This window comes from Vombatus ursinus, unplaced genomic scaffold, assembly GCF_900497805.2.
Source record: "Vombatus ursinus unplaced genomic scaffold, bare-nosed wombat genome assembly UNPS02003292.1, whole genome shotgun sequence".
Taxonomy (NCBI): Eukaryota; Metazoa; Chordata; class Mammalia; order Diprotodontia; family Vombatidae; genus Vombatus; species Vombatus ursinus.
In genome coordinates this window covers 10,121,462-10,135,723 of record NW_020943070.1, presented here as the reverse complement: position 1 = coordinate 10,135,723, position 14,262 = coordinate 10,121,462, and the positions used below count along the sequence as shown (strand labels likewise).

Genomic DNA, 14,262 nt, shown 5'->3' with positions numbered 1-14,262 from the left:
TCCTGCTGTCATGGAGCTCATAGTCTAATGGGGGAGACGGCATAACAAACAATTATCAATCACTAAATATTTATTAGGCACCCACTGTGTGCCAGGCACTGTGCTAAACCCTGGGGATACAAAATGATCAAACACAGCCCCTGCCCTCACGGTGCTTACAGTCTAAGGAGGGAGACAACATGCAAACAGACATATACAAAGCAAGCTGTATGCGTAATAAACTAGAAATAATTAAGAGAGGGAAAGCATCTCTAGACTTTGGACTTTTGAATCCAAATGAGGTCCTTCCCATGGGGCACCTTTCCTGGTTGCCAAACTCACAGTAATGGGGAAACTGGCTCAGCTCCTGCTCGGGGACCAATCAGTGTTTGTACATTTTTTCCCCCACTGCTGAGACTTTTGAGTGTCTTTGAGTTGCATTGCCCAGAGGGATGGTCCAACCAGGAAGTGAAGTAACCAGAGGGTTTTCCTCGTGGTTTCAAAAATGGTTTCATGTATCACCCCAGGGAGGCACCAGAAAACGAAGTCGGTCCTACTGGCAGCAAAAGCAACAGCAGTGTTGCCGTTCCAAATTTCTGCTTTCATCAGTGTAGGAGGTCATCACCCAATCCTCAACTTACAGCCTGAGAGACTTACTTCGGGCCTTGAACAATCAAGCGACTTCCTGGAGGGTCACCCGGCCGGTAATGGGCCTTGACTTGACAGGTCTTTTGACTCTGAAGCTGGCTCTATATGCACTGTTTACCACACTGCTTCTCAGCAGCAGTAGTAATAATAAGGATAGCATTAGCAACTGGCATTCATATAGTTCTCTTAGCCAAGCAAAGTACTTCAGATATGAAAACTGGTCCAGAGTGGTTTAGGAGTCAAGGTATCATAAAATAAAATGCCTTGAGATTCCAAAGCAAATTCCGAAAGAAGATTGGGACTTAGGATCACAGACTTAGGGACCGTAGAAGTTGTTAAGACCAGTTCCTACATTTTACGGGAAATTGAGACCCCAGTGCCCATAGCGTTGGGACTTTGGACATCATTTAGTCTAACCCCCTCATATTAAAGATGAGTCCCAGGGATTGCAGCCCCACTAAAGATGAGTCACCGAGGGACTTAAGTGACCGAGGCAGGTTTGGACACTGGGTCCTCTGACTCTGTCACTCTGGAAAGTGCCTTGTTAGCCATAAGATAGTGTAGAGTTCAATCCTTCAGGGGCTGATTTCCTTGTTGTGGGCCTTCTCTTTACCAATGCAGATCACAGCTGCTGCAGGCCTGCATAGACAGTTTCATGAGTTTTTGTAGCCAAGAAAGCCATCCTCTGTCACTGCCCCTCTGATGAGAAGGCTCCAGACTGAGCCTGCAGCTCCCTGTATAGAAGCCAACTGCCCAGCTTAGCTACATTGCACACCCTCCCTTGTGAAATCAGTCTAGGTGGTTAGCCTGATATGCTTAGCTTTATTGATATTTGGGGGGAGGCCAATTTCAGCTCTTTAAAACTTTTTTTAATCATAGACTTAAAAATGATCCATAAAACAGCTGAACAAATGTAATTAAAATAGAAATTCTGGACTTAGCCAAAAAAGAGAGTATTTCTATAAACAAATCACAACACAGGAAGATTCCGTGAATTCTATTTCATGCTGCTTGCCTTCAAGTAAATGTGCAAGATAAGGAATAAGACTTTGTGTAAAATCCTTAATGTTTAACAAAGTATCCCCAAACAAAGAGTGGTGGTGTCAGTATCAGTATATGAATTATTTTCCTGGTTCTTCTTGCTTCTGTCTGCATCAGTTTATAGAGATCTTCCCAGTTTCCTCTGAAACTGTCCACTTTGTCATTTCTTACGGAATAATAATATATTATTGGTATGGTATATTATATTCACATACCCCATATAGGATAAGGAGATATGGAAAATACTTAAATGAATTCATACCACTTAAGAGCAGCAGCACCAGAACCACGTATATGTGGCAACTAAATTAAAAATTCTTACTCTGTATTCCAAAATTCATATATCACGTATAGTGTATGAATGTTATTTGATATATGTAGAAATAAAATTTGTCATATTATGCTGCATATGATACATTATCTTCATATAGCACAATTTGTATATATACATATATAATTTGATATATAGAGAAATAGAATTTTATGTATTATGCTCTACATGGTATATTATCTTCATATAATATAATTTGTATATATATACATTTGATTTGATAGAAGTAGAATTTGGCATATTATGCTGCATATGATACATTATCTTTATATAGTGCAATTTATATATATACATATATTGAAATAGATTTTACATACTATACATGGTATATTATCTTCATATAGTATAATTTGTATATATACACATATAATTTGATATATATAAATAGAATTTGGCATATTATGCTGCATATGATACATTATCTTCATATAGCACAATTTGAATATATGCATATATAATTTCATATATATAGAAATAGAATTTTATATACTATATTCTACATGGTATATTATCTTCATATAACATAAGTTGTATATATATATATGATTTGATATATAGAAATAGAATTTGCCATATTATGCGGCATATGATATATTCATATGGCGTAATTTGTATGTATACACATAATTTGATACATGTAGAAATATAATTTGGCATATTATGTTGCATGTGATATATTCATGTAGCATAATTTGTATATATAACTATAACTTTATATATAAAAGTAGAATTTGATATACTATACATGGTATATTATCTTCATATAGTATAATTTATATATACATATATAATTTGATATATATAGACATAGAATTTGATATACTATACTCTACATGATATCTTTGTATAGCATAATTTGTGTATATATACATATGATTTGATATATGTATAGAAATAGAATTTGGCATATTATATTATATATGATATATTCATATAGCATAATTTATGTACCTATATACTTTGATATATATAGAAATAGAATTTGATATACTATACATGGTATATTATATTCATATACCACAATATATAGAGATAATATCCCACATGTGTTATGTTCCTATACTTTGATTTGTATGAGTGTATATATGTATGCAAACATATATATCACACGTGTTATAGTATATTAATATACTTTAATGTGTGTGTGTGTGTGTGTGTGTGTGTGGCCGTACCCCAATAGGATAACCACTCCTCTAGTTCTCTCTATCTTTTCATTCATTCATTCATTTTATTTATTTATTGTTGCCACTCTGAAAAGAGCTGCTCTAGGTATTTTTGTATGTTATGGTCCTTTTCTTTTTTGCTTTGATCCCTTTGGGGGTATATGCCTGGTGTTGGTATTCTGTTTGGGTCAAAGGGCATGCCCAACTGAGTAGTTTTACACAAATCAACAATACATCATTGTCCCTGTGAGCTCATTAATGTGGGCATTGCCTCTACTGATGCACATGGCGGCCCCAACTATGCACATTGTTCATCTCAACCTGTGGAACAAGCGGGCCTCACACCAGAAAAAAGAGTTTGTTACATGTCCCTCTCCACTTGTCTGCTGTTCTCGATCACGGCTTTTTTCAGTTCCGTGGTCAGTGTGGTCCTGCTATTCTCCATTGGTCTGACTTCATTTAGTCTTCCCCATGTTTCCTTGTGTTCTCCGTGTGTTCATCATATGGCACCATCCTATGACATTATATCAATAAATCAGTTTATTTCACCATTCTCCAATCCTTGGAAGACAGGTCAATTCTGTTTAGTTTTTGCTGACACAGATAAAACAGCTGTGAATATTTTTGTTTGGATATTCAGATATGCCCCTTTAAAAATTATGTATTTAACACCTCCCTTTTTTAACCCTAACCCTAACCCTTTTTTGTAGAGGTAGGGGACTCTGGGTATGGAACATTGCATACACTGTCAGACAGGGTTAGTGTACTGGTTGATTTTTACTGAATTTCTTTTTTTTTTCTCTCTCTTTGTTCTAAGGGCCAGCCTTCTTGGTAGAGGATGAAAGTTATATTTGGAAATGAAGGGATATAGAAACAAAAGATATTGATTCTTTTTTTTTTTCTTGGGGATCAGGTTTCCCTGTCTTGCGCATGGGAGATTTGGCCTGCTCCATTGCCCTCCCTGGTTGTCCCTCCTCAGGCAGCCTGGAGGCCCCCTTTGATCCCAGAGACTTACCCAATTGGTTCCAAACTAAGTGTGAATCAGCTTAATCCACTGGGGCTCAGAATTCCTGAGCTTGAGATCTACCTGAGGTGACCTCCCCAGTAACGGGATCAGATAGAGGCATGTGCAACCAGACCTGGCAATACATTTTCTGAATTTGTATCTTTAGAATAAAATGCTAGAAACAGAGTCATTTCTGTGGCTGATTGCATTGCAAAATAGGTGTGCCAGCCACCATTCTCCCCACCAGTGTCCTCGAATGCCTGGCTTCCCTGCAGCCCCGCTAACATAGAATTGTCCTATAGTTTGCTATTTTTAAAATGTGAAGTTTTTATGGTTTTACTAATATTAGCCTTTTGTCTTTATGGCTGAGTAATTTCCCAGCATGCTCCATCTCATTATTGGGCCATCCTTTTTTAACACAAAAACAAAGCATTTGCATCTCAGAGCATATGCTGCATTCTGACCTACAGCTACCCCTACCCCCTCCCACCTCCCCTTATGGAGAGACCAGTGGGAAATTGATTTCATTATCTCCTAGACCCAAGTACATCATTATTTCACCAGTGTACTGCCCATGTTTAAGTCTTTGAAGCACTTAGCACATAGTAGGTCCTTAATGAATGGTTTTTGACAGTCAATATTTATTAAACGCCTACTATGTGCCAACCAGTGTGCTAAGCCTTAGGGATGAAATATAAGTAAAAAATAAGACAGTCTGTGCCCTCAAGGAATTTATCATCTAGCAGAGAAAGACAGCAAAAAACGAAAGAAGCTGAACAGGTGGGGCACTAGAGGTGAACGAGAAGGGGGCAGAGGTACCCTACGTGACAGAGAAGTCCAAAAGCACCGCAGCTGGTGGAAAATGGGAATAGACTCTGCTGAGTTCCTTTCTCAAATAGAAGCCTTGGAGCCCATGACCCTCCCCTCCAGCCAGAGGGGCCCGTTAGTGGGGCAGAAGGGACTGAAGACAGGGGAGGACGAAACACACCTGGTCTTACAGGATAGTGAGATTTCTCAATCATGAGTTTCCTGGGGAAGGAAGGCAACGGAGAGAGATCTAGAGAAGTCCCAGATCAGTGCAGCCGAGGGAAATGAGGACTGTCAATTGGTCCACATTGCCCTGTGATTGACTGATGGACAATGGTAATAATTAGCATGGCTAATAATTAGTAATAAATATTACAAATAATCATATTATTGTATAATTTATATTATTAGTATTAGAAATAATAACATCACTAATAATTATCAGTAATAAGTATTATATATCATTTTTGTTAATACCTTATATTATTAGTATTATATGTAATAAATATTGCTAACCATTAGTATTAGAAATAAGTATATATGATAATTATATCCTTGGCAATAATTATATTATCAATAATTATTAATATTAGAAATAATACATATTACTAATAATTATACTATTGGTAATATTTTATATTATTACCACCACTGTGTAAGTGATTCTCCTGCTTCTGCTTTATTTTACTCCACATCAGCTCATATATGCCCTTCTGGGTTTTCCTCCTCTTCCTCATTTCTTAAGGCTCAGTGATATGCCATTACCTTTAGAGACTGCAGCTAATTCAGCCATTCCCCGTTATATATTTTGACACCTACTTTATTACTAGTTTTTTTTTCAAACTTTTTTAGTACATCTAAAATAATAAAAAATTTAAATAAAAAATTTAGTTTTATCACTTCCAGGCTCAGTGAGTAAGAAGGATATAAGAAGCAACATGACATAGTGGGTAATATCCTCCATTTTAGATGTGACTCCCAAGCACTTAGCTCTGTGTTTGACACATAATAATTACTTAATATGGGCAGCTAGGTGGTACAATGGATAGAGCACTGGACTTGGAGTCGGAAGACCTGAGTTCAAACCTTGCCTTTGATACTTCCTCATTGTGTGACTCATGGCAAGTCACTTAACCCTGTTTGCCTCAGTTTCCTCATCTGTAAAATGAGCTAGAGAAGGAAATAGCAAATCCCTCCAGTATCTTTGCCAAGAAAACTCCAAGGAGGGTCAAGAAAAGTAGGACATCATTGAAACTACTGAACAACAGAAAAGTACTTAATAAAATTTTATTATTCATTCATTCATTCATTCATTCATGGCTAGCCTTGGAATCATGAAGACTTGGTTAAATACTCTCTGACACTTAGTAGCCATGTGCCTCCCTCCCAGCTCAGTTGTCTTGTAGCTACCATGTGTATACTTTGTATCTATTTTTATGTGCCCATTCCCCCCTCCCCCCATAAGAATATTAGCTCCTGAAGGAGGATTGTCTGCTTTTTGTCTTTGTGGCCCTGGTCCCCACCCAGTACATTCATAAATTCTCATGGATTGATTGCTTGACTCAACCCCTGAACTGCACTGGTACTAGAAAGTTCCACACTTGAAGTTCCTACCCTGATGCAAACACAAGTTTGGGCCAAAATAAGAGAGATCAACCCTTTCATTAAGTAATTATTATAACCCAGGCACTGGGCTAAGCCCTGGGGATACAAAGTAAGAAAAAAAAAATCCCTGCCCTCAGGGAACTTACATTCAGATGAAAGAGAAATACAGAACAGAGTATTATATGAAGTTCAAGGTGTGGGCAGCTAGGGACAGAGCCCTAGACCTGGAGTCAGGAAGACCTGAGTTCAAATCTGGCCTCAGACATTTAGTAGCTGTGTGACCCTGGGCTAGTCACTTAACCTCTGTTTGCCTCAGTTTCCTCAAATATAAAATGGGGGTCATAATAGCACCTATCTCCTGGGGTTGTTGTAAGGATCAAACGAGATGAGATTTGTGAAGCACTTAGCATGCGTTAAGTGCCTAATACATGCTTGTTATTATTATTTGATTTTGCTCAGACTATAAGCATTTCAAAATGTGGGAGGGTCAGAGGTGAGACCAATGCTTTCCAGAAGTGAGGCTCTGAGTCACCCTGGACTTCTCACCCCTTTAGCGACAAGCCCGCCCAGAGTGGTGACGTTTGATGAAGTGATGGCTGCCGCGAGGAATATCTCCAATATGACGCTGGCTCATGAGATCGCCGTAAATGAGAACTTTCACGTCAGACAGGGAGCTCTGCCTGAGAACAGGTGAGTGGATGTGTGTCTGCGTTAGAAGCAAGTCACACCAGAGGCCTTGAGTCTGAAGTCGGGCCCTGGAAAAATGAATTCACTTCTGTGGTCCTCCAGAGGCCTCTTCCACTCAGGACACCTGATCCCATGGAAGGACAAGCTGCTTGCTTGCTTAGGCCAGTGGCCAAACATTTTGCTCTGGAGAAATTGGGCACTGGGTTCAGTTCTGGGTGCCAGAGTTTATTGAAAGGTAGTGGGGTATAGTGGATAAGTTACTGGACCAGGGGTCAGGAGAAGCTGGGAACAAATCCTGCTATGGAAGCTTATTAACTGACCCTTCCCTGCTTCGGTTTCCTCCTTTGTGACATGAGGTTGGGCCTCATGGCCTCTTAGTTCCACTCCAGCCCCAAGAAAAATACCCCGGGCAGCCACGTCTACATTGCTTTGATGTCTGCAAAGTGCTGCTGCGTGTTATCTCACTTGACCCCTTCACCATCCGTATAAGGCTGTCTTTATAAGTATTGTGAGACCCATTTTACAGGCAGGAAAACTGGCTCAGAAAGGAGCCTAGCTCTAGAGGTGGTAGGGCCCTCAGTGACCATCTAGTCTGACCCCCCCATTGTACAAATAAAGAGACTGAGCCAGGGGAGCTAAGTGACTTCCCCAGGGTTATACAAGGAGTACGTGTCAGCCGTGATTGGAACCCAGATCTTTGTGACTCCCCAAAGCTCCGAGAACCGTGCCTACTTCTGTGGCGAGGAGCGGTCACTTACAGTATCTGAATAGGCAGATACGATAGTGGTTACAAGGAAAATTCCTTGGGGAGATTAATCTTCATCTCTCCTGGTACTGATGATTATTTGATCTTTTTTGTCCCCCTTGTTAAGATTGTGAGATGTGCCAAGGGGGTCATAACTTGAGGAGTGTTCTGTTTGATAGCCTAGAGAGCCTAGGCATAGGAATACCCCTTCCCCACCCCCCCGCCCCCGCCCCTTGCCAGGAACTGCTCCCTAGCTGTGCGGCCGGGGCTGAGGCTGCCCACCTCTGGCAGCGGCTGCCTCACCACAGGAAGGCTCAGACTGGGGACCAGGACGACCGAAACAGGTGCTGGCACCTCTGAGCTGAGCTTGGCAAGCGGCTGGGCGTCCTTAGGGGCCAGTCTCCTTTGGCTCAGGTTTAGAATTCTGGCCTCTGGGAAAGACCAGCTAGCCGATTCTCACACGGTGATCTCTTCTCCCTTGCAGCCTGGCAGGTCGAGTGAAACATGTCGTTCACCAGGCTTTCTGGGACCACCTGGAGGCGGAACTCAGTGAAGATCCTCCCGAGTACGAACATGCCATCAAACTTTTTGAAGAAATAAGAGAGGCAAGTTATAGCGCTCTCTGTCCCCCTTCCCCTGCTCCATGCTCAGCTCTCTCCCTCTCTCTCTTTCTTCCCTTCTTTCCCCCCCTCTCTCTTTTCTCACTCTCTTTCTCTCCATTCTTCTCTCTCCCTTCTCTCTCTTTCCCTTCCTTCCTCTCTTTATTTTTCCCTCCCTTCCTTTCTGTCCTCTTTCCCTCCCTCTCCCTTTTCTCTCTTCCCCCTCTCTCTCCCCTTTCTCTCTCCCCTCTCTGTCTCTCTCCCTCTTCTTTTTCCCTCCCTTCTCTTTTTCCTTCCTTTCCTTTTCTCCCTCTGTCTCTGTGGCTTTCTCCCTTTTTTCCTCTCTCTCTTTCCCTCCCTTACTCTCTCTTTTTCTCTCTTTTCCCTCTTCCCCCTCCCTCCTTCTCTCTCCTCTTCTCTCTTTTCCTCCATCCCTCCTCTCTCCCTCCTTTCCTCCCTTTATTTTTCTCTCTCTTCCTTTCTCTCCTTCTCTCTTTCCCTCTCCCTTTTCTTCTATCTATTCTGCTTCTCTCTCTGGCTTTCTCTCTTTCCCTCCTTCCCCCTCTCCGTCTTTCTTTTTCCCTCCCTTCCCTTCTCTCTCTCAATCTCTTCCTCTATCCCTCTTCTTCTCTCTTTTTCTCCCTTACTCTCTCTTTCCCCCTCCCTTTTTCTCTTTCTTGAGCTCTCCCTGTCTTTATTTTTCTCCCTTCTCTCTCCTTTTTCTTTCTCTTTCTTTTCTTCTCTCTCTCTCTCTCCTTTCCTTTCATTCTCTCTAAAAACACTTTGCCTTCTTTCATTTTTGAAACTCACCAGTCAGATTAAGAGTCAGAGGACCTGGATTTGAACTCCGTCTCTTAACATTTACTGCCTGTGTGTCCTTGAACAAGTCTCTTCCTCGCCTTGGGCCTCAGTTTCCCTGTCTGTAAAATGAGGGGGTTGGACTCGTTGGCCTCTGATGTCCCTGGATCTGAGATCCTAAGTCACCTCCCCTCCCTGGGCTTCAGTTTCCTCAGCTACAAAACGGGAAAGGTGGAGCTGGCAACTCCCGAGGTCCCTCCCCGCTCTAAGACTCTCATCGACCCAGCAAAGATGGTTTTTGCTCCACATGGCAAAACTACAGAGGGCATGTTTCTGTTTTCCATTTCTTTTCCCTCCCTCATCGCCTCTCCTTTTCTCCCTTCTGTCCCTACCTAGAGGTACCCAGAAGCTTAACTTATATATAGTGCTTTAAAGCAGTGTTTTCCAGTCTGTAAGGCACAGAACTCTGGAGAGCCACAGAGTTATGGCAAAGGCTCATCAAATCCACTTGGCATCTTGCACTGTCATCCATCCATCCATCCATCCGCCCATCCATCAGTCCATCTATCCATCCGTCCATATATCCATCCATCCATCATCCGTCCATCCATCCGTCCGTCCATCCATCCGTCCATCCATCAGTCCATCCCTCCGTCCGTCCACTCAACACATATGTAATAAGTTGACTACTGTGTGTCTGTCAGTCGCTGTACTAGCTACAAAGGATAGAAATTGAAACAAAAGCAGCTTCTGCCCTCAAGCAGCTTACATTTTATTGGAGGAGAAAACACATACCCCCAAAAAGCAGATACAAAGTAGATACAAGAAGACACAAAGTGTCATTTTGATCTTTAGTTAGCAAATGTGCCTTTTGACTTTTTGTCGCATTCCTTTTTTGGGGGGGGGTGGGGAGAAGTCTGGCCCTCTGAATGTATCAGTGTGATACATTCAGTGTGAACAGTTTCCTCCCTCCGCTCAGGTCTCTCCTGTGTCACTCAGTCTTTGGGGGGCTCTGGGGGGTTCTGGCCTTAGAGGCGGTCCTGCAGGCAGCAGGCAGGTCCCCTCGCTGAAAACTCCAGAGCTGGGAAGGGCCTCAGAGGCGATCTAGTCCAACTGGCCCTGCCCTCAAAGAGCTTACCTTCTACTGGGAAGAAATTCCCATTTGGCAGCGCCTCAGACTCCGAACAAAAACTGCTTGGAACCAAGTCTTTTTGACCATGAGCAGCCCTCTCTTCTCTGTCCTGTGCTATCTCCTATGCCTTCTGTAGACTGAATCAATCAACAAGCATTTATTCAGTGCCCGCTATGTGCCCCGCACTGTGCCAAGAGCTGGGGATATAAAGAAAGGCCAAACCAAAAACAGTTTTTGCCCTCAAGGAGCTTACATTCTAGTGGGGGAGACATAAGTGGATGCATACAAGATACGTGGTGATAGATGTCAGTAAGGTGGCTCATTAGGTCTCAAAGGAGGGAAAATTGGAAAAGAAAAGTCAGAGCCCCCTGCAGAATCTCTGTTTCCTTTGTGGGTCCCTCAAACACAGCTTGTTGATTTGACTGCTACGTAAATTATCCCATTTTCCATCATAGCTTTAAAGCTGAAAGGGTCCATCTAATCCAGCACCCTCATTTTGCAAATTGGGGAAACTGAGGCTCAGGGTAGTGTAGTTGACTGACCTGTGTTCACACAGCTGGGAAATGCCTGGGTTGTTGTGAGAGGCAGTGCATAGGGGGGTAGAGAACTAGCCATAGGACCAGGAACACCAGGGTTCAGTCCTGCCTTGGGCGTTGGACCAGCCACTTCCTCTCTATGAACCTCAGTTTCCTCCTTTGAACAGTGGAGAAGATAATTACACTTCCCTCTCAGGATTTTAGTCAAGCTACAGTGAGATGACAGAAATGACATATTTTTCAAACAGTAAAGTTCTATAGAAATATCAGTTATCGTGATCCCTATTTTACCTGTGAAATGACTTTCCCAAGGACACACAGGTAGTAAATGCCAGAGCCAAGGCACTGACCAGGTCTTGTGACCCAGAGGGTTGTAACCACTGATCCACACTACCTTAGAAAACTACCTGGGTGGAAGAGCACAGGCCTGGCCTATCTGGTGTTCCCAGGACACCGTGCCCTACAGCCTGCCCTTCTTCCGGCGTCTCTGCAAAGGTTTTGATATAGTGCCAGGAACTCTGGGTGACCTGAGCCCTGCTGCTTTTAGGGTTGCTATATTGGGAGTTTGCTGCAGGGAAAGTGATTTAGTTCAGGAGAGAGAGGGGGATGGGAAGAAGATAGGAAGAGAAGGAAGGGAAGAGGGATAAGGAGAGAAAGAAGGGAAGAGGGATAGAGAGAGAAAGAAGCGAAGAGGGATAGAGAAAGAAGGGAAGAGGAAGAGAGATAGGGAGAGGAAGAAAAGGAAGAGAGAGAAAGAAGGGAAGAGGGGAGAGTGATAGGGAGAGGAAGGAGAGGGAGAGGGAGAAAAGGGGAGAGGGAGAAGAAGAAAAGAGAGAGGGAAAGGAAGCAAAGGGTTAGGGAGAAGAAGAGGGAAGAGTGATAGGGAGAGGGAAAGGAAGAAGAGAAAAGGATTAGGGAGAAGAGGAAAGAGGGAGATGGATAGGGAGAGAAGAAAGGGAAGGAGGGATAGGGAGAGAAGAAAGGGAAGGAGGGATAGGGAGAGAGCATTCTTTTGGAAACTTTGATACCCAGGGCCAAGGCCTTACAGCCTGTTCTGTTACTGGTTCCGTCTAGGTTGCTCACACCTGGAATGAGTGGTGCCCGTGGGTACAGAGCTTTTTTCCTCCTTGGTATGAACCTGTGATTTCACTGGTGTAGAGAATTCACAGTAAGGAAGCTTTCCCCTGCATCCAGTGCCAATCAGCCCCATCTTTGCAAGTTCGTGTGAGGTAGTGAGTTGCCTGTGGACCCTTTGGTCGTGGATGCCTCGCCGCCGGCTCGTGGGTCGTTTCACGCTGTCAGAGCTCCCCATTTGGTGGGGGCCTCGCAGCCCGTCCCGTCCACTCTGGTTTATAAGTAAGGCCACTGAGCCCCAGGGAGGTTAAGTGACCACAGAATTTAAGTGACCCAATATCTAGAGCTGGAAGGCCTCAGAGACCAACTAGGCCAACTGTCTACTTTCACAAATGGGGAAACTGAGACCCAGAGAAGTTAAGTAACTTGCCCCAGGTCACACAGGTGCAAGAGCAGGATGTGAACTTTTTTCTTCAGTTGCCAGATCCGTCATTCTTTCCACTTCTCTAGCTCATACAGCTGGTATCCAGATGGCAACCAGTCAGCAAACATTTGTTAAGCATTCGCTGTGGGCCTGGCACTGTGCTGGGCGGGGGAAGTATGAAATAATCTCCCTGGTCGAGGAGCAGACATTCAGGCCTGATGGAGGGCGGGTCCTGCGCCAGACCACACTGCCTCTGGAATTGTTTAATTAGAAAATTTTTTTTTGTTGTTCTCGACTTAAGAAATACTAGCAAATTGAGCATTTCTATGTGCAAAGAATTATTGTTATTGTTATTATTATGCAAAGAACAAAAAAAGAAGAGTGTACATGAAACCAGAAATCTCCATTATATACTGATTTTTTAAAGTAGGATATAAAACTTTCAGCATGTTGGTTCCAAGGCTATCCCATTTGTCTCTCCCTGAACTTTCTTCTGTTCTATGTACTTTTCTTTTAATGCATCATTTCCATTGTTTTGTTTAATTTAGGGAAACCACCCGCCCCTCAGCCATCCCTTAAATTCTCTTACCTGGGTTTTTTCTTGCCTCTCTCCTCTCTCCCCCACAGACTCTTCTCTCTTTTCTGACTCCTGGTGGAAACCGGCTCCGGACCCAGATCGGTGAAGTTCTGGATCCCGACCTTATCAGGCAGCAAGCTGAGCATAATGCCGTGGACATCCAGGGACTGGCCAGTTATGTCATTAGTACCATGGGCAAGCTGTGTGCTCCTGTCCGGGATGATGACATCAAGGAACTCAAAGCCACTGGCAATATTGTGGAGCTCTTGAGGTTGGTGCTGGGGGGATTCTGTTCTTCCATCCAGTAAGCATTTACTGAGCACTTACTGTGTTCCCATCAAAGTGGGCCCTTCCATCTCCTCTGGAGGACTACGCAATTGTCCCTGCGCCCTATGAGCGGACAACTTGGGTGGAGCGCTTTCCCTCCAGCAAAGATGGCTGTTGTTCAGTCCTGTCTGACTCTTTGTGACCCCCGAATGGGGTTTTCTTGGCAAAGATACTGGAGTGATTTGCCATTACCTTCTCCAGCAAAGATTAGCCTGTATTTATTTTGTATAAGCTCATTTATGTGCTTGCATTCTCTTACAATAGACTGTAAGCCCCTTGAGGGCAGGAATCATTGGATCTGAAATTTCAAGCTGAAAGGGAACTCCTGCTGTAACTACTCCATCATCCTCATTTCTCTGATGAGAAAACTGAGACCCAGAGAGGATCAATGACTTATCCTAAGATTGTAGATTTAGAGCTGAAAGGGAATTTGGAGGCCTAAGTCCAACCCCCTTATTTCACAGAGGAGGAAACTGAGTCCCAGGGTGGGGCTAGGTGACCTGTCTGAAATCATACAGGTTGTGTCAGAGGTGGAATTTGAACCCAGGTCCTCTGACTCCCAACGTAGGGCTCTTTCTGCTGAAATATTCTTTTTTTTGTCTTGGTATTCATAGTGCCTAAGATAGTGCTGGGCATACAACAGGTGCTAAGTAAAACTTTTTTGATTAATTTCAAAGGAGAAGAAGGTAGTGGGAAAGCCCCCTTATAACTCTCTCATCCTAAAATAGAAAGCACATACCATGGTTCCTGTTCACCCAGTGTAAGGGCTCAAAGAGGCATAGC

At 43.2% G+C, this 14,262-nt stretch overlaps 1 protein-coding gene across 4 annotated transcripts in view; it reads left to right on the top strand.

Annotated features, from left to right (window-relative positions):
- Window positions 1–14,262, top strand: part of TCP11L2 (t-complex 11 like 2) — a 63,101-nt gene that overhangs the window by 24,616 nt on the left and 24,223 nt on the right. For all 4 annotated transcript variants that reach the window (XM_027872584.1, XM_027872561.1, XM_027872568.1 and 1 more), the window contains 3 exons: window positions 7,135–7,270; window positions 8,497–8,617; window positions 13,203–13,423. In XM_027872584.1, the coding sequence (XP_027728385.1) occupies window positions 7,135–7,270; window positions 8,497–8,617; window positions 13,203–13,423 (478 nt within the window). The remainder of the gene's footprint in view (window positions 1–7,134; window positions 7,271–8,496; window positions 8,618–13,202; window positions 13,424–14,262) is intronic.